General features: G+C 38.7%; 1 protein-coding gene across 4 annotated transcripts in view; it reads left to right on the top strand.

Moving 5' to 3' along the window:
• Positions 1–209: 209 nt before the first annotated feature.
• LOC129005824 (ubiquitin carboxyl-terminal hydrolase 30 homolog) overlaps positions 210–24,803 on the top strand; it is a 62,411-nt gene continuing 37,817 nt past the window's right edge. For all 4 annotated transcript variants that reach the window (XM_054434836.1, XM_054434835.1, XM_054434833.1 and 1 more), the window contains exon 1: positions 210–420. In XM_054434836.1, the coding sequence (XP_054290811.1) occupies positions 279–420 (142 nt within the window). In that variant the 5' untranslated portion in view covers positions 210–278. The remainder of the gene's footprint in view (positions 421–24,803) is intronic.

Here is a 24,803-nt window from a genome sequence, read left to right as displayed (position 1 = left end):
CGAAAAACAAATAATATTTGATCAGTTGTCATTTACCCGCTTTTTACCCGCCTATTTGCCATTACCCGCAGCATTACCCCCAGGTAACTAAATTACCCGCTTTTCGGGTAATTACCCGCTTTTTGGCAACACTGGTGACTACAACAGAACAGACGGAAAGATAACGGATTGGTTTGGTTTATGTTTTAGGTTAAAAATTAAATCCAAATCAAAACAATGATGAGCCAATGATGTGTAGGTGATCTTTCTGACGGACATTTCGGATTTCAATATATTTTATGTTTTCATATGAAAATCTTGGACAAACATTTTCTATCATGGATAAAGATCAAATTTGTGTGTTATCTGGACTTACGTTGTTTGCATTAGGCATTGGGGCGTTTATAATTTGGGGTCCTAACTCTTCTCCTGCAAGGCGAGGTAAGTAATCATAAACTTATGGGCTAGTAGGCCTAGGCCTAGCTTGTCCCAAAGGCTTTAGGCCTAAATGACGAAGTGTCTACTACAGTATTAATTAATTAAAGGGAGCAAGCCCACATTTAGCCAAAGTTTTATGCCACCTGAATAAACTTAATTCCTTTATTTCTGGCTTGTTTGGGCACAACTTTAAATAACTTAGCCAAGATAATTCCAATCCATAAAAAAGATTATCCTGAAAATGTTTCTCGGCTCTGCTTCCTTCTGTTTCAAAAATATTTTGGTAAATAGTTTCTATAGGCTACTAATACTAAATAACCTTAAAAACTATATGCTAGTAGTGATGTAAAATACCCAGGTATTTAAAACTCAGGGTAAATACCCTGGGTATTTACCCGGGTAAATACCCAAAATCCATAAATACCCGGGTATTTTGGGTATTTATGAAATCAATTGAAATTCATTTTATCCACCCCTAAATATGTTATTGTTATCATTACATGATAAATTAGGATAGTCTATAACACCTTTTACAGTAACTTGAAGCTTTGCTAGTACCTTTTATTTAAAGATTTAGCACTTTTTTTATGAAATCAAGACAACACCTCATCAAAAAATAGTGAACCTAAACCTACTTCTACTGTTATTAAATTATGATAGTTAACAAAATTTGTATTTTGTTAAATGGCTTGGAAGGCTAGACAGACCCAAGGCCTGATTGATATAGGCAGAATGGCAGAATACTGAAAGTACAGTAGACTCCCTCTTATCCAGACTCCTCGGGACCGAGGCTAGTCCAGATAACGGTTTTTCTGGTTAAACCGACGTCCCCAAAAACTTGTTAAAACGGAAACCGTGTACCGGTACTGTCCTATTCGACTTTAATTTAGGAGAGCATTGTATTTAGATACGTGATCACTGGTCTCAAATCTTTCCCACGAGAACAGTCGTTTCAGTACCGCTCACTTCTTGCCAATCTAGTCAGGTTAAACCAATGGGCTGGTAAAAATTTTCCAGTTAAAAGGTGTCTGGATAAGAGGGAGTCTACATTAAACTCTTCTGTGTTACCGCTTAGTTGGGAACAATAATATATTTGGATAAACCTACTAAAAAATTTATCTCCTGTTTTTTGGTCTAACTTTGATATATTTTTGAAAGATTTATTGAGCTATAGATTCAAATTTGTTGTATCACAAGTTTATGAAATTAGTTTTATTTTTATTTTGATACCAACAAAAGATCTAGAACAAAAATATTATTAAATCCTGCCATCCTACAGTTTGAATTTTAATTATTTTCTTAAGTTGTTTACACATAGGCCACTACTAGGTTAAATTTTCCTGTCTTTCTAAATAATAATTATTATTTTACAAATTATTTTTCTTCACTTTAAATAAAATAAATTCATCTATCTATCATAGAAATTAAAAAATCATAAGTAGTCAGGACCAGTGCAACCATGCCACAAGGGTATTTATGCCGATTATGCTTTATGCTCAGACCTGGGTATTTATGGTGATCATACCGAGAAGTAAAATGCTAGTAGTGACCATATTAAATTTTGTTTAACACATTTTATTATCATTTTGCTATCTTTACAAGGTAATAATTGCAAAAAAAATCTCAATCTTCTCTAACTTTAATACAAATGATAAATACCCAGTTTTTGGGTATTTACCCGGGCCTGGGGTAAATACCCAGGTAAATACCCAATTTATATTTACCTACCCACTGGGTATTTACCCGGCCCACATCACTATATGCTAGCATATTAACTAAAACTATACTAAGCTTAGGCCTGTATTAAAACTTAATCCCATCATATCCAGATCAACATAACGCCTATTTGGTGACTTGAAGCACAATTTCAGGCCAGGAAGGTCTGTTATAAGTGCTTCAGTTTCTTTCAGAATCAGTTACTTAGTTAAGTTAAGTTTTTGGTAACTTAATAAGTTATAAGTTAGAGTCAGTTGGCAAGGGGACATACAAGTGGCATATTTATGGACTTCTCAAGATCATTACAGTGTTAATCATCTAATTTGAATAGGCTAGAACAATTAAAGAATAACTTATTGGCATTTCAAAAATATAAGGTTACTGTAATGTAATTTTAGGTGTAGGCCTATCTAAATTGGTTCAAGTTAAGTTACATTTATCATAAATAGATATCAGGATGTAAGCATAGAAGTAACTTAAAACATTTGTCACCGAATAAAAAATTAACAAATATCTTCAGACCTGGAACTTAGTAAAATATGGTGTCCCACAGGGATAATTTATTAGGACCTTTGCTTTTTATGGCTATATCTCAAGGATGACTTATGGTTCTGTCTTATAAGAACAACGATCAGCTTTACCTAGCCTAAGTTACCGTATATGCCGATGATTCCAATTAAAAAATAGGTTTTTAACATCAAACTTCATTAAGTTAGAACAAATGAAAATAAGTTACAATGGTTTGTAGAGCTAAGTTAGAAAATTTAAATGAATGGTAGGCCTACTTAAAAATGATGGTAGTTTGGTATTATCCGGAGAACACCCTTATACAGCACGTTGCGGCGGTTATGTTAGGTTGGGTTATCATACACTGGGATATTATGTAATTTTTATATGTCTACTTACAGTATTTTTTACGCTGAACCCAAAAATGCAATAAGTTTTTGTCGGAGAGATTCCTAAGTTAAATAATTAATATTAAGTGTCAGTTTTGTTGATTTTTATTTGTGGTATGGGCGAGTCCAAGTTCTAGTGGCGACTAATACTAATAGGGGTGGAAGGTTTGTGGAGTGGAAACAGCTGTCAGTTGTTTACATTTGATACTAAACAGACAAAACCACACACGACGCCATGAGAGTAAAATCAGATATACAATATGTAAGGTAAACCTACCAATCGTCGGAAGCCTACCAAACATCGGAAGCGGCGATTTTAAACTAAAATAATAAGCGTCTGAGTAAAAAAAAAGCAAAACAAAATCCAACAACGTATTCTGTGGTAGGCCTATTTGGTTTTTGAAAACATACTCTTTGTCATACGTCACTGAAAAACGTAATTTAGTTGGCCGTGGTTGATCGGCAAGTTGACAGTTTGGCGGGAGTTGACGTCTGTGCTAGCGCTTGAACTAAGGATTCAGGTAAGTTTGATAAGGGTTAGAATAATTTTAATTAAGTATATTAGTGTCACAAATGTTTTATAGGCTAAATAGATATATAATCTTGACTTAAGACTATAATAAGAGTGTTTTTTAACGTACTTAAATAATTTATAAGGCTTCCGAACTTAGGAAGCTTAAAATATACGTTTTGCCAAATATCGGAAGCGGTGTCCGGACTTAGGACTAACGGCCGTCCTAATTTCGGAATATGTGTTCAGAAGGCCTTTTTATTTAAATTTGTGACTTTTCTTGAGAAAACAAACCTATTAATCACTATTTCATGATTTTGTATGAAATTACCCTTTGAAATTTACGCAAAACAACCCATGATTAAGATGTTATACACTGTAAAATCCTTGTAACAAATTGACGATCATGGACGGCCTATGACTTAACTATGCGTTTTTATGGACTTTTTATTAAATTTTGAGGTCATTCTTTAAAGAAAAAATCATATTAATAACTTTTTATTATTATATAATAAAATTCCCAGTTAGAATTTCCGCATAAAACACATAATTAAGTTGTTTTAAACTGTAAATTCTCCAAACAATGTTGGCGGTTTTTGTACGGCCGAGGTCCGGACTATTTGTTTTGATGGTCTTTTTAGTTAAATTTGTCGTAATTTTATAAGGAAACAAACATATTACCGTTAATCACATTCTATGATTTTTTTATTAATTACCAATTAGAATTTATGCATAAACCCTATAATTAAGTTGTTATGGTGTTGAAAACAATTATGACGATTTTGCGTGGCATGAGTTCGGACTGTGTGTTCTGATGGTCATTTTTATCTAATTTTGTCGATATTTTTAAAGGAAACAAACATTTCAACCGTTATAAATAAAATTTTATGATCTTGGATGAAACCGCTATATCAAATTTGCTAAAAAAATCATAATTAAGTAAGTTGCCACTACACAAAAACAGGGCCTTACGCCGGCCTATTCGATATAATTGTGGATGTTCCAACCTATGCATACATTCTGTGACATTTTGTTTCTTTTTGTCCCTTTTGGCTTATAGCTTTTTGCAGTATTTCGTTTGTTTTTCAGCATCATGCCAGCACCAAACCGACCGCACGTGCGACGTCGCTACACACAAGATGAATTAAACGTAGCTTTGGACGCAGTTAAGCAGCATCTTTGCAGCTGCTAAGCAGTTTGGCATCCCCAAAAGCACCCTGCATGATAAAATAAGGGGCAGAACCAAAGAGGAGGCCATCATTGGCAGGCCTTCTGTGCTAACTCCTGATGAAGAGGAGGCAATAGTACAGTGGGTCCTCCAGATCGGAAAGATGGGGTTCCCACTAACGAAGGAACAACTCATTGAAAGCGTGGCTCGTATCATAAGTGAGACCAACCGGGAAAACCCCTTCACAAATAATATTCCTGGGGACAAATGGTACGGGTTGTTCCTGAAGAGACACCCGACCATTACTGAAAGAGTGGCACAGGGCCTAACAACAGCCAGGGCTAATGTTTCAGAGGATAAAATCCGACAATGGTTCCGAGAGGTTAGAGAGTATTTTGAAGGCAAAAACCTCATCAGTATTTTTGAAAATCCAGGAAGGATATTTAATGCAGATGAGACGGCCTTCTTTCTATGTCCCAAAGGCAGGACAGTTCTTGCCAAGAAAGGGGAGAAGGCTGTCTTCACTGTCTCTGGAAACGATGAAAAGGAATGCATCACCGTACTCATGACTGGAAACGCAGCTGGGGACCTGGCTCCACCGATGGTGGTCTACTCGTATGAGAGAATTCCTGCGGTGATCGGCCACACCTTTCCAGACGAGTGGGCCATATCGAAGAGCGAGAGTGGGTGGATGACCTGTGCTACCTTCTATGAATACATAACAAACGTGTTCCACCCGTGGCTAGTAAAATCAGACATACCTCTCCCGGTCGTCCTCTTCATTGATGGCCACAGCTCTCACCTGAGTCTGCATCTTTCCAACTTTTGCAGCAACAACGGCATCGAGGTTGTGGCGCTCTATCCGAACTCCACCCATCTTCTACAACCGATGGATGTTTCGGTTTTTCGGCCACTGAAAGCGGGGTGGAAAAAAGGAGTGGATGGATTTAGGTTCCGGGAAAATGGTCGAAAAATGAAGAAAGAAGACTTTGCACCACTGTTGAAGACAGTCATCGAAAAGTGTCTGTCCAAGAAGACTATCCAAAGTGGATTTGAAGCAACTGGACTGAAGACCCTTGACCCAGACTGCGTCCACTTCCAAAACTTGACTAAACGACCGGAAAAGAAACAAAATATCGAATTCCTCCATGGTCGACGACGAGACCTTAGGAACTGTTTGCAGTACATAGAAACAAAGATCGGGTTGGAAAAAATCCGAATGTTTAATCAAGGCGACGTCCTCCTCCGGGACGAATCCCTTCATGCGCTGTGGCAAGGGGTTAAAGGAGACGTAGCAGCCATCGAGGAAGAAATCTCCAGACAACATCCCCGACGTAAGAACGAAGCGGTTCCTCCGGCTCTCCCAGGGTCTCCAAGATCGTCGACCATTGATGATCCACTTCCGCTGGATGAGGTAATAAACTGCTCTTACTTTCCACGCCATAAAATTTGTCGAACAGATAATTAAAAAGCTTTATGTCCAAAATAAGTTATTTTACATTGAAATAAATGTATTAATAAATTATCTTACTGTACCAAACCTGTACAGAATAACTAATTTGACCATTCATGCGAGAGGGAATTTTCTAAAACACCATCTGGTCTAAATTTGAGATAGTATACATTTTTACTTTCTTTCTAACAATAGTTATTGTTTTTACTTCATTATACATAATGTATTTTTGATTTTTACAAAACCCAAAAACAATCTGATACTAAAGTTATAACAAATATTTGATTTCGTTCTTGAAGAAGGCTTAAGTTGAAATATATGAATTGTTTTGTTGTTGTGATAGGCTAATAGTTTATCTGTTATACTAAGTTAATCATTAAGTGTGAAATATATCGCAAATGTAAGATCCAAGAATTATAGTCTGCATCCATAGAACTAATAATTCTATATGCAGTTTTGTTTATTTTCAGCTGGAACGAGAACTCCAAGGAGAAGACAATGTGATGGTGGCAGGCACGAATATTGAGGAATCATTTTCGTTTGATGAGGTAATAAGTTATTATTACTTCCCAAACTTTTATGTTGAGGGCTTTAAATGTTTTGATAGTAGATATTTAAAAGTTCGTTTGCCCCTAAATAGTTATTTTGCAATAATATGAAATGCAAGTACAGAGTACCTAACTAAATAACCCATTAAAGCTGAGTACCTAATACCCCCACTGTAAGTTCCCAAACATGTGCATAATAGTCTGCATTCGTTAAAATATTCTATAGGCACCTAAGATATGCCTTTTATTTATTTTCAGCTGGAACGAGAAGTCAATGAAGAAAGGAATGTAGTGGTGGCAGAGGTGACTGAAGAAGGGGAAATAGTTGAAATTGACCCGTCATTCTTCAACTTTGAAATCGACGACTGTGTGATGGAAATCAACCAAAACAACACCACGTTCATTACTTCCCCTGTTCAGAAGACCCAAGAGAGTTCTGTGGCTGCTTCTAACGCCGCTTCATCCTCAGCTTCGCCATCTCTTTCTTCTGCCCCTTCATCATCCGCTGTGCTTCGTCCTTCAAACACTTGTAACCTTTCGTAACCTTTCCCAAATTTGCCTCAGCTTTCTCAGGGAGAAGGGGTGGTCCAACTCAAAGCTTACACCTTACTAAATAATCCAAACTGAATGTTCTTAGTGTTTATTATGGGCGCCACCGTGTTGTAGAGTAGAATTTAAACAGGGTCCAACAAGGAAGTTCTCCTGTACTCATGGGATGATATTTTGGATGAGATAATAAAAAGAAACAATCAGCTGGGCGGCTAATAGCTTACCAAATTCAAACCAATTATTACTCCAAAATGACAACAACAATAATACTATTATCAGCAAGTTCACTTATAATCAGCAGTAGTAAATGGTTACCCAGTTTAGCATAGAACTCACATACCCCTTATCAGTTGATGATATGACTAGATAACTCAGGCTATATAGTTTACTACTAACCAAGAACTTTTGGGTAGTTTACTAAGTTCAAAATCCTTTTAAGTGTCAAAAGTAATCAACCAATCAATAATTAAACCAACATACAACAATAAATTTTTAAACTAGACAGTACACAGGAACACAACAACGCTTGTGTACATGGCCATGCTAGAGAATTTATTATACCAAATATGATAATACACAAGGTCAATAGAACAATAATTTATGATTTACATTCCCATGCAACCAAGGATCTAATCCTTTGAAATTAAGGCAATCAAGAGCAACTGACAATCACTAGCAACTATACAAATAAATAAATAGATAAATCAATTGATTTGTGAATACAGTATTGCAATCAATGTAATATCTTTCCCTCTGAGGTGTGCTCAAATGGCTGGATAAGAAACAGAATATAATTCTAGATCAGATAGTCTCCCTTCTGAAGCTCAAAGCATTCAATAGCTCACCTAAATGCACAGTTTCAAAGACATATAAATACAATAACAAACACTAACCAAAATCTTACTAGCTAAATTACAAATACATGAAAACTCAATGACCGGGGCCCCATTTAACCTAAAAGATTAATCCGGGCAGGCGTGAATAGTCCAAGGTCTTGAGCTGTCCTCCAATAAGTCCTTGTTAAGTCCAGGCAATAAATAATAGGTAAATGTGTCACTCACCAAGTCCACCGCACAAGGTAGGTATCAAGGGAATTCCGGTCTAGACCGATTTGTCTCACACAAGTAGATAGCACACAGGTCACGGGGTCAATGAGGTCCAGATAGGTGTGAAGATAATGGTAATCACAGTAGGCAAGTCCTGTAGGCTGTCACAGTAGATCCTCCAAGTATGGTGTGAAGGGCTCACAAAAACCCTCATCCATTTAAAAATAAATGGTTAAAATCCACATAAAGTGCGAGGGTGAATATTCTTCAATCTTCATGAAGACAACATGAAGAATCTTCAGACAGGTACAACTGGTCTTCTTCAAGGTTTGGACCGCTCTGCCCCAGGCTACTCTCTTATCAGTAGAAACATCCTTATCAGTTGAGCTGGTGAACTGATACAATGGCTATTGTCTGGTTGGGTTTGGAGTAATTGTTTGAAATGATCCTCTAATTTTTATTTGAGCTGATTGCGCGCTCATCAACTCAAAAAGGTGTTAATTCATCTTTTGAAGTGGCCAACTTCAATAAATGATAATTAGGGAGGCAATAGAGTATATCAATTGTTACAAATACTCCTCCTCCTTTAGAAAATTTCCCAAATTTTCTTATGCGATGTAACGTTTGAGGTCAGAGATGTGCCAATTTCCGATCAGAGTGCCATCTTCTTTCTTCAGTTGATAAATTATAGGAGAGATCCTTTTTGCCACAATATATGGACCAGTGAACTTGGGTGCCAACTTTCCACAGAAATGGTTTGCAGCATCAGATACTGGAAAGTTTCGCTTGAGGACTTGATCATTCTCCTTGAATTCCAAATGTCGTCTTCTAAGATTATATCTCGCACAATTTTTGCTGTAAGCGTCATCCAACCTCTGTTGAACTTCCTGGTACAGTGTCTTCAGTCCTTTCATCTTGCAGCCGTAATCTTCAGATTCTTCTACTTCTTGACCATCTTTAATGGACTCAGCAGGTTCTGTTCTAAGAAGCAACTCTCTTCCGAAATTCAAGAAGACCGGTGAGTAGTTAGTAGTCTCATGTTTGGCTGTTCTGAGAGCAAAAGCAATCTTGGGAAGCTCTCTATCCCATAGCCGGTGGTTATCGCCTACAAAAGCTCGTAGCATATTTCCAATAGTTTTGTTTACTCTCTCGGCAGGATTTGCTTGAGGATGTCGACTGGCATTATACAAAATCTTGACTTTATATTCATTAGCCAGCATCTTTAGAGCCCTTCCAGTAAACTCAGATCCGTTATCACAAACGAGGTATGCTGGAATTCCAAATATCAAGAAGACATCTTGTTCTAAATGTTTTGCTACTAGTGAACTTGTTGCTGCTCGTAGAGGAAACAATAAGGTGAATTTGCTGAAGGTGTCTGTCACTACCAAAATGTATTTGTACCCAGAAGTAGATCTTGGCAGGGGCCCAATTAAATCTGAGGCTATCATCTTCCAAGGTTCTGAAACACCACGACGAGCTCCCATGAATCCAGTGGGTTTTTGTTGGTCACTTTTAGTCGTTTGACAAATCTTGCAACGGGAGACATACCTTGCAATATCCTCCTGCATCTTGGGCCAATAATATTGCAGTTTAACTCTAGAACAGGTTTTGAAAGAGCCCATATGACCCGCAGTCGGTACGTCATGACACATCCGGATGATTTCAGAACGCTCTCCTTTTGGAACCACTTTCTTCCACTCAGAACTTCCATCACCCAATCTTGAGCAAACAGGGACCAATTTCCACAACACATTTCCATCGACTCGCCATGAAGGGTATTTGTCACTATGTTCCGTAACTTGTTGAATCATCTTCGTATACCATTTATCCTCAGTTCCATCAATTCTGGCTACCATTACTGGATTTTCGTCCATTTCCAGGGACCTAGACAGCATATCAGGCACAACATGCTCCTTACCCTTCCTGTGAATCAAATTGAAGCTGTAGGGTTGTAGACGCAGGGCCCAACGTGCTAACCTACCCTGGGGGTCCTTCAGATTGTGCAACCATAATAAGCTATAGTGGTCTGTCACAATTGTAAAGTGAGTGCCCTCTACATACGGTCTAAACCGCTCAACGGCCCAGATCACGGCCAAACACTCCCGCTCAGTTGCAGAAAATTTCTGTTCCGCCCTTGCTAATGTGCGTGAGGCATAGGCGATCACATGTTCCCCTTGTTCATCTGTCTGACTCAAAACAGCTCCAAGACCAACTCCAGAGGCATCACACGAGATTGTAAAAGGTCTGCTGAAGTCAGGACAGCTAAGGATGGGCGCCTTAACAAGACAGCTCCGTATATCATCAAAAGATTTTTGAGCCTCTTCTGTCCACACGAATTTATTGCTTCTCTTGAGAAGGGACGATAAAGGGTACAGTCGACTGGCAAAATTGGGAATGAACCTGCGATACCACGATGCAGTACCACAAAATTGACGGACTGACTTTTGACTAGTTGGAATTGGTATCCTGGTAATTGCCTCCACCTTTTCAGGGTCAACCCGAAGTCCTCTAACATCTACCACATAACCCAGATAGCGTAGCTCGCTCCGACAAAAGTGGCATTTTTCCTTATTAAGGGTCACATTTGCGGCTTGAAGACGCTGGATAACCTTCCTCAACACCTCTAGATGATCTTCAAAAGTCTGCGTTACGATAATAATGTCATCAAGATATACAAAGACATGTTGTTCAAGATCCGCACCCAGAACAGAATCGATGAACCGTTGCCAGGTTGCTGGGGCATTGTGAAGCCCAAACGGCATGGTGTTGAACTCAAACAATCCACGACCTGGAACCGTGAAAGCAGTTTTGTCCTTGCTTCCTGGCGATAAGGGAATCTGCCAATATGCAGACTTAACGTCTAGTGTAGTTAGAAATCTGGCATCTCTGAGACGGTCTAATATTGTGGTCACCTGAGGCAAGGGATAGGCGTCTCGTTTTGTCACATCATTCACCTTCCTGAAATTCACACAAAATCTTTTTGTGCCATCTGGTTTATCAACCATCACTATTGGACTTGACCAAGCACTTTTTGAGGGTGAAACAACTCCTAAGGCCAACATCTTGTCCAGTTCCTCATGAACAGTCTTCAACAAAGCTGGTGACATGGGGTAGTATCTCTGTTTGATCGGTTGAGTATCTCCGGTATCAATGACATGCTCCACTAATGTAGTTCGTCCCAGGGTCTTCTGATCGCCTTCTTCTTTAAACTGGCCAGAAAGAAATTTTTGAAGTTCAGCCTTCTGTGTTTCACTAAGATGATCCTCTGAAAGAATTCCCTCTGGTTCAGGAAGAGTGCTCATCTCACTAATTCTCACATCAGGTGCAAACTCCCATGTCTTAGTATGAACATAAGGAATGATTTGCATTTTATTCCAGAAATCAATGCCTAGAATAAGCGATTGTTGAAGACTCGGAACAACTATTACGGGCAAGCTTCTTGTCCGACCTTCCAGGGTAATTGGCAACTGTATATATCCGCTAACCAAATGTTTTTGTTTTCCATCAGCGAGCTCAACAAATCGGGTTGGTGTCGTTCTCAGTTTGGCTGGAAATTTATCCATCACCCAAAGGCCATCTTTACCTAAGACTGTATGAGTAGCTCCTGAATCCAGAAGAGCTCTCATTTTCCTGCCAAAAACTCTAACATCAAGATATAGCCGATTGTCATTTTTGTCAGACTGGAACAAGTAGCTAAGTTTTATAGCTGGTTGAGAATATTGGGAGTCAACCTGAACATTAGTGCTGGCTCCCAAGTTTACAAGTTTTTTGGAGGGCTACATTTGTTACAATCTCTCTTGGTCTTGTCAGGATTGCCACAGCCATAACAAAATCTCTTCATAGGCTCCTTACAAAACCTAAACATATGTCCTGACTCTCCACAATTCCAACATGGTCTGTCTTGAGGTCTTCCCGTTCTCTGTAAGGATTGTTGGTTTAAACTAAAAACTTTCCCTGATGAACAAGGTCCTCTACGATGGGTTCCTTCTTCATAAGCCAAATCAGGCTCTAAGGTCACTGCACTTCTTGGATGCTGTCTTGGTACTGATGCTCGAAGTCGGCTAGCTTCCACCTTCCTTCCCATGCACCGTAGGTCTTCTAATGTTTGGATGTCACATAACGCCAGTCTATCATGGAGCTGAGGGTGCAGATTGTGATAAATCTGTGCTAATCTAGTGGCCTCTGGCACCTTCTCAGACAGTCTACTATATAAACCTTCCATTGCTGCAATATAAAGATCAATGCTTTCATTTTCTCCTTGAGTACGACTAAAGATCTCTTGCATTAGCCGGAAATTGTAATCAGGTGCCTGGAAGACAATCTTCATCTCCCGCTTCAATTCTTCCCAAGAGTTGACTCTAGACTGAACTGACCTATACCAAATGAGAGCTTGACCTGAAAAGAGATCCACAGCCGACTCAAATAATTCCTTATGAGTGACACCTCTAGCTCTAGAAAGCTCTTCCACACGCTCTAGGAATGCTCCAACAGTTTGTTTGGCTTGGTTATCGAATTTCAAACCCCACTTGTACACGGGAACGGATTTAGACACAAATGGGCTAAGTGACTCAACTCTCTGGTAGCTTCGTGATTCAACCAAGTTATGTTTCGGTAATGAAGATTTGTTGCCATCTACATCTCCAATTGTGCCGTCTGACAAAGTCAATGGGGCAGGAACAGCTTGTGGTTTGGACGAAGATCCCGCTAGATTCTCTTTCGATACCTTATCAAGGTTTGAAATTTGTTTGGACTTGGGATCTACAAGAAAAGAATCCATTAATTTCTTAGTCTCTTCCAGCAATTTTCCCCTAGTATCTTCTTTTGAATCTCCAGAGTCAGTTGTAACTATTGGTATACGCCCAATGCGTGGATACAAGTGCCAAAGCCTGGTGGAAATACGTTGGTACTCAGTGTCATTGAAGTCACCCTCATATTCAGAAACAAGACTATGTACATCTTCGAATATATCTTTGCAACATTGAAGTTCTTCATCTGGGTCCAAGGAATTGACTATAGCATCATCCACAGGTACATTGTTAGCCATTGCCTTTGACAGTCTTTTACGCAGATCCCCAGCAGAACCATCGGCTGAAAGTCCCCGAATTTTCAATTCATACGCAACCTCAACTTTTCTCATGTTGTGCGCAGACATGTTGATTGTTGCCACCAAATTTAAGAGAGAATAACTAAAGTTCATATAAGAGTAAACCAGATAATATTAAACCAGGTATAAGCTTCCTTTTTACTACTCAAGGCCCCACGTTGGGCGCCATTTGTAACCTTTCGTAACCTTTCCCAAATTTGCCTCAGCTTTCTCAGGGAGAAGGGGTGGTCCAACTCAAAGCTTACACCTTACTAAATAATCCAAACTGAATGTTCTTAGTGTTTATTATGGGCGCCACCGTGCTGTAGAGTAGAATTTAAACAGGGTCCAACAAGGAAGTTCTCCTGTACTCATGGGATGATATTTTGGATGAGATAATAAAAAGAAACAATCAGCTGGGCGGCTAATAGCTTACCAAATTCAAACCAATTATTACTCCAAAATGACAACAACAATAATACTATTATCAGCAAGTTCACTTATAATCAGCAGTAGTAAATGGTTACCCAGTTTAGCATAGAACTCACATACCCCTTATCAGTTGATGATATGACTAGATAACTCAGGCTATATAGTTTACTACTAACCAAGAACTTTTGGGTAGTTTACTAAGTTCAAAATCCTTTTAAGTGTCAAAAGTAATCAACCAATCAATAATTAAACCAACATACAACAATAAATTTTTAAACTAGACAGTACACAGGAACACAACAACGCTTGTGTACATGGCCATGCTAGAGAATTTATTATACCAAATATGATAATACACAAGGTCAATAGAACAATAATTTATGATTTACATTCCCATGCAACCAAGGATCTAATCCTTTGAAATTAAGGCAATCAAGAGCAACTGACAATCACTAGCAACTATACAAATAAATAAATAGATAAATCAATTGATTTGTGAATACAGTATTGCAATCAATGTAATATCTTTCCCTCTGAGGTGTGCTCAAATGGCTGGATAAGAAACAGAATATAATTCTAGATCAGATAGTCTCCCTTCTGAAGCTCAAAGCATTCAATAGCTCACCTAAATGCACAGTTTCAAAGACATATAAATACAATAACAAACACTAACCAAAATCTTACTAGCTAAATTACAAATACATGAAAACTCAATGACCGGGGCCCCATTTAACCTAAAAGATTAATCCGGGCAGGCGTGAATAGTCCAAGGTCTTGAGCTGTCCTCCAATAAGTCCTTGTTAAGTCCAGGCAATAAATAATAGGTAAATGTGTCACTCACCAAGTCCACCGCACAAGGTAGGTATCAAGGGAATTCCGGTCTAGACCGATTTGTCTCACACAAGTAGATAGCACACAGGTCACGGGGTCAATGAGGTCCAGATAGGTGTGAAGATAATGGTAATCACAGTAGGCAAGTCCTGTAGGCTGTCACAGTAGATCCTCCAAGTATGGTGTGAAGGGCTCACAAAAACCCTCATCCATTTAAAAATAAATGGTTAAAATCCACATAAAGTGCGAGGGTGAATATTCTTCAATCTTCATGAAGACAACATGAAGAATCTTCAGACAGGTACAACTGGTCTTCTTCAAGGTTTGGACCGCTCTGCCCCAGGCTACTCTCTTATCAGTAGAAACATCCTTATCAGTTGAGCTGGTGAACTGATACAATGGCTATTGTCTGGTTGGGTTTGGAGTAATTGTTTGAAATGATCCTCTAATTTTTATTTGAGCTGATTGCGCGCTCATCAACTCAAAAAGGTGTTAATTCATCTTTTGAAGTGGCCAACTTCAATAAATGATAATTAGGGAGGCAATAGAGTATATCAATTGTTACACACTCCTACTGCTGGAAGTTATACACCATCAAATCCTCCCCAAGAACCCTCCACCTCTCAATCAGGCAATTCAAACCTAATGACAACTCTTCCATCTCCTTCAACATTTAGTCCCAGCCAATTGTTTCCTCTCACTCCTACCATAGAATCAAATATCCCAATCCCTAGTCCAAATCTTCCTTCGCCATTTAAAAGATGTTTGATTTTCCCGACCCCACCTAGTGGACAAAAAAAAAGGAAAAGTGGGGATGTTATGCCCTGTACCATCTCTGGCATAGGCTTTAAGGAGTACATGCAAAAACGAGAAGATCAGAAAGCGGAGAAGGAAAGGGAAAAAGAACTGAGAAGACTAGCCAGGGAAGAGAAGAAGAAAGGCGTGAAGAAAAGATTGAGTTTGGACCAAGGGAGGGAAGCAGAAGATGACGAGGACTTGGACGAGGACGACCCTAAGAGCCCTGAAGGGATAACTGAAGATGATCTGAAGGAGCTCAATGTTAACTCCTGGGTTGTCGTCCCATATAATATTGACGGCAAACAAGAGTTTTGCCCCGGGCAAATTAAACGCATTCAGGACGATTCCCTTTGCGTCAAGTTTCTGGAGAGAAGGGGAAACAAATATGCGTGGCCAGAAAATGATGATATTGACGAAAACGTTCACACATCTGAGATCGTCCAAATACTTTCTGCACCACGCGTTGAAAGAAGGGGGTTTTTCTCTTTCCGAGAAAAAGTCATGAATAATTGATCCGCTGACACCCTTTTCCATCTCTTGCAACCACCTCTCCTATTCCACCTTTTTCTTTCTCACTGTATATATAATAAGTATAATGTATCTAATGTAAATATGTATTTAATGTGAATAATGTATCTAATGTGAATATTGCATGGTATTTTTGCATGACTGTAAATTAATATCTGTTTTAATTTAACTCAGTTTCAGTAGATTAGTGTATATTTTAGTTTTTAACCAGCAAGTACCTATTTAATTTGTCAATCCCAGATTTGTGTAACTTACCTTTTTACATATTTTTTCTGTCATGTAAATATCTTATCAGTGTTTTGTATATAACTTCTTGCATAACTGTAATTTAAATTATGCCGTCTATTTTTGTCATTTTGTACATACTTCATAATGTACATATTTCTTCCATGTAAATTACTTATCAGGGTTTTGTATAAATTTCTTGCATTGCTGTCATTTCTGCACGTTATGTCTCGCTTCTTGCCGAAATATTGCATGTGAATTTAAGCTATTAAATACTAAGTTAAATTGATTTACAAACATCTCTCTCGTTTCTTTAAAAATTCTTCTCCTTATATAAGTTAAGTGTAGGCTTAGGTGTGAACAACTTAACTCAGACCTTAGTCATCATGTTTTAGAGCAGTTATTTTAATCTTATATTTGCAAACCAAAGTTATTAAGGCTACACCAAATTTTCAGTAGGCTTAATCATTCTCAAAGTGAAAAATTATAAATCTATAAGTTACTGTAATCTTGTTTAAGCCTACTCTGAAGGAAAAAGCTTATCCACACAGTATAAAAAAAGGAAAGTAAGTAAAGGGAGGTAAGTCGGTAAGTAAAAAAAATATACAGCAAGTTCTATTTATTTTCATACAACGTTATGATGTGTACGAATGGTAATCAAACACAACAACCTTAAATAGAGCACAAAACAAGTTTAAAGTTACTTAACAACATTTTCAAGGATGACTTCATATAAACATTCCACCATATATATATCCCAGCTATATTAGTGCATTCCATTCGTCATTCGTGGGAATGCAAAGATGCAAACATTCCACCTGGTCCCAGCTTAGGCTGCATACCATGCCTAGTCATTGGTTGGAATGCAATGATGCAAACATTCCACCTGATCCCAGCTTATGGTGCATGGCATTCCTTAATGTAGTGTTGTGCAATGACCTCACTGGCGATATTCTATTCTAAGACTGTGTAAGTGTAATGTGTCCTTTGTGTTTGCATATGGTTTCGGTATTAAGTTACTTACGCTAGGCCTACTTAAATCATGGTGTAAGGAAAAAAACATAGGTGTGCTATTCCCACATATTCTGACGTCACTCGGATTGCAAACAAAAGATCACCTGATTGTAACTGTCAAATTAGTATGTATTTGTTTTGATTTGATTGTTTTTAACAATTAGATTAGACAACAATTTGATTAGATTGTTAACAAACGATTTGATTGTTTTTATAATAATAAAAACAATTCATACAAAACAAAACAAATACATACTAATTTGACAGTTACAATCAGGTGATCTTTTGTTTGCAATCCGAGTGACGTCAGAATAAGTATGTGGGAATGGCACACCTATGTTTTTTCCTTCCACCATGTAGGCCTACTTAAATAATATATTATGATAAAGTAACAAACATTGGTCAGAAAATTTATTCTGAAAAACAATTTCAAGCTTATTTTTCGTTCTCCTATGACGTCATAGTATTCAACGAGATGTAAACCTTTGATATCTCCCCTTTTCCAAACACTTCCGATGTTGGGCAGACGAATTCCGATGTTAGAGCATCAGCCTTCCGAAGTTAGGCATTTAGGCCGTTCATGTAGCGTGATTAGATTTTACGTATTTAAAATCATATTCACAAGTGTTTTATGACATAACCGTTTTTATTTGTTGTAAAATCGATCAAGGATCGAGGTTATATATTTGGATGTTAGAAATAGGCATTATTTAAGCTTCCAAAAGTGTTTGAACCTTACATAACCCTTAAGCTTCCGGTATTTGGTAGGTTTACCTTAATAACTAGATTTTTAACACTAATACCGAAACCCCACCTAGGCTGACGTTAACCGAAACCCCCGGTCTGTGAGACCCCATTTGAAAAATAATGGACCCCGCTTAGAAACACACAAACCGAAACCCTCGGTCTGTGAGACCCCGCTTTAAAATACACTAACGCTGGGCTTCTGAGACGGACATGTTACTTATGAACAAACAACCTGTCAAGGTCATGGCACCCATGCAAAATGAACAAACGATATATCAATAGGTAGGGGAGGAAAAGGGGGGAAGGTATTGGGGGAATGGAATCTACCAAGTAAACAGTGTTGCCAACATGCGTTTTTGAAAATTCCCGTGGGCCTGTCAGACCGGGGTATCGAAGAAAATGGACTTTGGTGCTGTTTAAAAAATACAATAAATCAACAACCATACATAAACTATTAATCACATCAACATAAATTACAAAACAAAATAGAATTCATTCACGTAAAATATCAGTAATAGAAGCTAGCCACTACCGACATGATTGTCCTCATTCCAATCCTCAACGTCTGTTAATGAACGTGCCATAGTCAATAATCCCATAGTAGATAATCCCATTGTGTCTTAAAGTGAAAACGTGCCACAGTGCATAATTTCATGTATCAGCAGCTAATAAATTATGTAACATTTAATCTAATCCAACCTAACCCAACCCAACCTTAATAGGCCTATCAATGTTTAAATTGCATTTTAACTTATGTCAGAAAAGGCATGTGAGGAAGATAGGTCGGACTTTATCCAGATTCGTGACTGTATTAAGTTCTTTGAAGTTAGGTTAGATTAGGTAGGCCTAAGTTAAAGGTTAGGTTATAATGAACCTTTACCTGCTTGTGCATTTTTGATATTGTTATTTCATTGTGTTTCACCCACTATTTAATTGTGCAAAAACAGTCTGGAAGTAGCATAAATTAATGAGTCGGTTCATTATAACCTAACCTTTACCTTCCTAATCTCTCACTTCAAAACACTTAATACAGTGGATCGCGCCACTCATCCTACACTCAGAACAATGTAAAGAACTGAGTTGTTTATATCGTTGTACACTCATCCTTCACTTATATTTGGGTTAAAATAAGCACATAGTGGCGTCCCCATCTTAAATAATTGATAATTGATAATTGATACAGTCACGAATCCGCATAAAACCCGACCTACCTTCATCACATGCCTTTAAATAAGAACTGATTATTTGGTTTCAAAACTAATTGATTTGATTTCATTCCGCATTAGATCAAGTATAAACAGCTGTTTGCTCTTCTCACTCAGTACGGACCCATCCAGACCACGCCATATTACCATTACCTTCAGTACCGCTCAATTATCCTTATATTCGTAATCTTAACCTTCGTTTTACGGCCACTACGGCTACATAGGAATCCCTCCGACAAAAACTGATTGCATTTTTGGATTCAGCGTGAAAAATACTGTAGGCCTAAGTAGACATATAAAAACTACATAATATCCCAGTTTAAGTACGGTAAATAATTATCAGGTTATGATAACCTTCCTTTGTAGGACTTTCCTCATTTCATTATGAATCAAACAATACCAGAAGTGCAGTGCCGGATTTAGGGTACTTGCGGCCCTAGGCCAAATTACTTGAGCGGCCCTCCCCCTGTGGTGAAAATTCCTTGCGATCGCGGAAGTAATAGTGACTATCTCCTATACATCAAGGGGACATCATCATCGACACCCATGATCCTGGATGAAATCGTGGACATCTCTCATAAACCAAGTCAAAGCCATCATAGTTATCCGGGACCGCAGTAAAATCGTGAACATCTCCCGCGGGCCGTAATCACGGGGACTTCATCATCGAAACTTGCGATCGCGGCAAAGTCGTGTTAAAAACCTCTCCCGTGGACTGCGATCATGACGACTTCGTCATTGTCACCCGCGGCCGTGCCGAAATCGTAAACATTCCACTCGGGAAGCCATCACGGGAACGTCCTCATTGACACCCCCAGCCGCGGCGAAATCGTTAACATCTCTCGTGAACCGCGATCACATGGACATCATCATCAACACTCACAGCCGCGGTGAAATCATGAACATCTGCCGCGGGCCGCAATCACGTGAACATCATCATCGACACTTGCGATCGCGGCAAATTCATGTTAAAAACATCTCCCGTGGACTGCGATCATGAGGACTTCATCATTGTCACCCGCGGCCATGCCGAAATTCTAAACATCCTCCTCGGTAAGCCACCACGGGGACATCCACATTGACACCCCCAGCCGCGGCGAAATCGTTAACATCTCCTGCGGACCGCAATCACGGGGACATCATCGTCGACACTCGTGACCGCGACGAAATCGTGAACATCTCCCGCACACGGGCCGCAATCACGGGGACATCATCATTGACAACTCAATACAGCATCTACTTCGTAAACGTCTCCTGCGGGCTGCGATCATAAGGACACATCCCCGTCACCCGCGGCCACGGCTAAATCGTGAACGTCTCCCGCGGGCCGCAATCACGGGACATCATCACAGGCACCCGAGGCCGCGGCAAAATCGTGAACATCTCCTCGGTCCACGGAGACATCATTATGGTCACCAGTGATCGCGGCAAACTGGTGGTATAAATTAAATTATTTTTTAAAAATTTTATCTAAAAAATGTTTTTCCCAATCCTTTGCGGCCCCCTTTTGCTTTTTGTTGCCCTAATCGGCCTAGTGGTAAATCCGGCACTGCAGAAGTGAGTCGTACTTTCGCTCGCCAAATCCCCTCCAAGTAGGCCAACGAGGTGAATTCGTTGACCGGAGCGTGCGCATCACCTGTCACCGTCGGTATCTGGTGTGGAAGCTAGCGGCGGGGACGCATTCAACTCGACCCTTGCTGACATTGCTGCCTTCTGGGAGGCAGAACTCAAAGGCCGCTAAGTTAGTTCTAATCATGTCAAATATGGACAGTAAATCAACTAAAGTAGGCCTACTATGTTCTTTCCATGATAACCTAACCTAACAAAACCGCCGCAGCGCTGTATAAAGGTATATTCCCCTATGGGTCATTCCATGTTAATGAGACTTTTTAACAAAAAAAGTTAAATTGAAGAAAATAGTATATTCTGCTTATTCAACAACTTGTTATGTTATTCTTATGAAGACTAAGACAAATGTTATCTCCCTTAATAATGAAAATAAATTATTATAACTTGGTAACTTATGTGGCTTTCCATACCCAGTTGAGTTATATTGATTGTTAATTATCAACGATTTTTTATTAATACAAATAACACAATTTAGATTCAACGATGTAACACCCGCAAAATTCAGTGTAACACAGGAAAACTGTAATCATAAACCATTAACTTACTAAGCCTAGAAAATTATAATGGACAATATAGTCAAAGTATACTTGGAGTATTGTTACTCCACAACATTTTTTTTTTTTTTAATAGGCCTTATAGTTTTAGCCTATCCAATTCACAGATAAGTTATCATGGACCCGTAACGCTATTTTAGTTAGCATACTCAGCATAATGTAATATGCAAGACCTAACAGTTTTGAGTGTGATTTAAAATAGGCTCATATATACTTTTATCTTGTACTATTTTACTATTTTAAAGTAATTTATAATGTGTACGTATGTAACACCCGTAACCATGGAATTCCCCCTATGTCAGGATGATTGAGGAGAAGACAAGCACTATGCTTCCTTGGTTTAACAGTTGATACAAATTTAAATTGGAATGCTCATCATATAAGGTTTTAACAAAAATTAACTCTGGAATAAACTTATATGCTCCTAGGAAAATGTCAATATACTGTGGATCAGAGACATTACACTATATTTATTTTTCATATATTTACTCTAACACAAGTTTTAGTTTGTGTCTTATCGGAGCAAGACGGAAAATATATTTGGACAGTATCTTAAAGCAACAAAAAAGAGCCATAACAATTAATTATCTTTAAAAAAATGTCAACAATGCAGTGTAAGCTAAGAAGTTTAATTGAGCCCGTAAAACCCTAGGATTACATTCAGTAGCAAAGTAACAAACACATGCATACAACTAACACCAGACGACTGACACTAGGTGTGATGAAGGTCAGATCAAGCGTAGTGTGGTTGACGGGGTAGTGAAAGGAGGAGGGGTTTTTAGGTTGTTTATTTTATTTTTTATGTGTTTTTACCAGTTGTTGACTGTTTGGTGACTAAAGTGTGTGTGGCGCTCAAATACTGTACCACAGCCATTGCAGCATTGCAGTTTATCAGCAATAACAGAAATGAGTGTTCAAAATCAATCAAAATCAAAATTTTATTGGGCCATTCAACATTTAAGTAATAGGCTAGGTCACACATTATAATCCTCTTGGGTCCTCTTGACGTACAATAGTCAGTCCATAATAATGAAATAAAAACATGCACAAACATCATGCAGAAAACACTAAAATATATATAAAAATAAGTAAAAAAGATTGATAGGTACCAAACACAACATGCAAGAACAGGCTGCTATAATCACTTTATTCAAGTCCAATCATCATTGGTGAGAAATCTGCTTCATTATACTCACTTAGGCTATAGAATGGGTTTTCTAGAAGCCAGTTTTTAATGATTTTAGCAAATTTTTGACTTGGCAGCCGTCTTACCTGAATTGGTACTCTATTATAAAATCTGATACCTGCAACAGGAAAACATTTCAGTACTTTGTCAAGCCTGCATCTAGATACATGCAAATTGCCACAAGTTCTAGTGGAATAGTTGTGCACATTTGAGTTGAGAATATAAACATGGTCATTTGATTTAATCGCTACAAGACACTGAAATATAAATACATTGTATACAGTCAGAATCTGACAAGCCTTAAATAGAGGCCTGCAGTGTGCAAGATGATGAGATCCACACAGCACCCTCAGCGCTCGCTTTTGCAACAGAGGAATTTTATACACCCTTGGTCTTGGTGAGTGACCCCACAGCCTAGTGCCGTATAGTATGTAGGACTGGAAAAAAGGAAAAAAATGCTAGCCTGACAAACTCAGAAGGAGTGTCCAATTTTAGGCATCTTAGAAGGTATATGACCCTGCTAAGCTTCACACACAGATTGTCTATATGATTCACCCAAGTGAGCTGAGGGTCCAGTGTGAAACCCAACAGCTAAAAACAATTTCTTGAGTTTTAGATTCATTAAGAGACAATTTGTTTACTCGAAACCATGCTGAAGCAGTATCAAGCAGGTTACGAACTGAGGACTTAGCTGTTCCCCAGTCTGAATGACTTGAAAAAAGAGTTGTATCATCAGCGTAAAATATAACATTGCCTGATACCTTGTAGTACAGATCGTTTATGGCTACAATGAACAAGAAAGGGCCAAGTATTGACCCTTGAGGTACTCCATGAATTAGGGCCTACATTTAAAGGGAATGAAAAACAACCATTCCAATCTACCACCTGCTTTCTTTGACACAAATACGATTTTAATAGATTCAAGGCAGTACCTCTGATTCCATATCTCTCAAGCTTTTCGGCCAACATTTTATGAGAAACGCAGTCAAATGCGCGTGAAAGATCACACAGAAGAACCGCTGTGGAACACTTCTGCTGAAAGGAACCCAACACGACCTGGAGGAGGGAGTCCACTGCCGAAATAGTGAACCTGCCCCTCCTAAAGCCGTACTGTGCCTGAACTAAGAGACGGCAAGTCTCGAAGTAGTCACACAGCTGCTCCAACATTACTGATTCAAGAACCTTTGCAAAAACAGGTATGAGAGATATGGGCCGGTAACTAGATACATTATTTCTTGGACCCTTTTTGAACACCGGCACGGTTCTAGATATCTTAAGAAACTAAGGGAAAATCCCACTACTCAGACACTCATTTATAAGAAATGTAAGAATTGGTGCAATGATATGACGGACTCTCTTAAGGAAGTCCACAGACATTCCATAGTAGTCTCTGCTTTTGGAGGATTTAAATTGATTTATCAATTTAACAATATCAAAAACATTTACCTTTCTCCATTCAAAGGAAGTAGTAGGAGGAGGAGGGAAGAAATGGTTATTGACACAGGCATCGGTTGAGAGGCTACAATCACTTACAATCTTATCTACAGATTCTAGAAAATACTGATTGAAGTAGCAGAAGGAAACGTTTTGTCAGGTATAGATAACTGAGCCTTATACATATTAATGTGGTTCCATGCTGCTTTGCATGGGTTTGGAGATTCAGCTATAGCCACGGCTACAGCAGACTGCTTTGCCTCCCTCAACTTCGCTCGGTACTCCCTCCGAAGGCGATGTAGCTCATTAGTCAGATGAGGCCTAGTCTTACACAAGTCGCACACAATCAGGATAAAGGATCTCAGATTTGCCAATTCAGGAGTATACCAATCTCCTATCATTTTAACACTATTTCCGTTACTTGGTATAGATCTAAATACCTTAGTTGTGATGGGGAAATATAAATCAAAGAGTGTTCTAAAACCCTTGAAAAAAACATTAAAAAAAGCATTAGTGTTGTGGTAGTAGCATAGAATAGTTATTTGTGTAACTAGTGGTGAAAGTGGCACTTTGCTGCACACGAGAGCAATGTTTACTCGAGGAATGATCTCGAGTGCAGCAAAGGCCTTTTTCACTCGTGTTACACATTATATTTTTCCTACAGTCACTATAAAACATAAATAATTAGTCTTTCAAACACTATACAACACGTTTTTAGGTTCAGCTAGCAACACAATTACACAAATGGTGCCCTGGAGAAAGTAGTACCCGTGGTCCGTATCACTCCGCTACTTTTCTTCGGCAAGAAATGTGCTCCGTCTTTTGAGAATATA

This window comes from Macrosteles quadrilineatus, unplaced genomic scaffold, assembly GCF_028750875.1.
Source record: "Macrosteles quadrilineatus isolate MER2022 unplaced genomic scaffold, UCM_ALF_1.0 Scaffold_36__1_contigs__length_1205136, whole genome shotgun sequence".
Taxonomy (NCBI): Eukaryota; Metazoa; Arthropoda; class Insecta; order Hemiptera; family Cicadellidae; genus Macrosteles; species Macrosteles quadrilineatus.
This window is presented reverse-complemented; position numbering and strand designations above follow the sequence as displayed.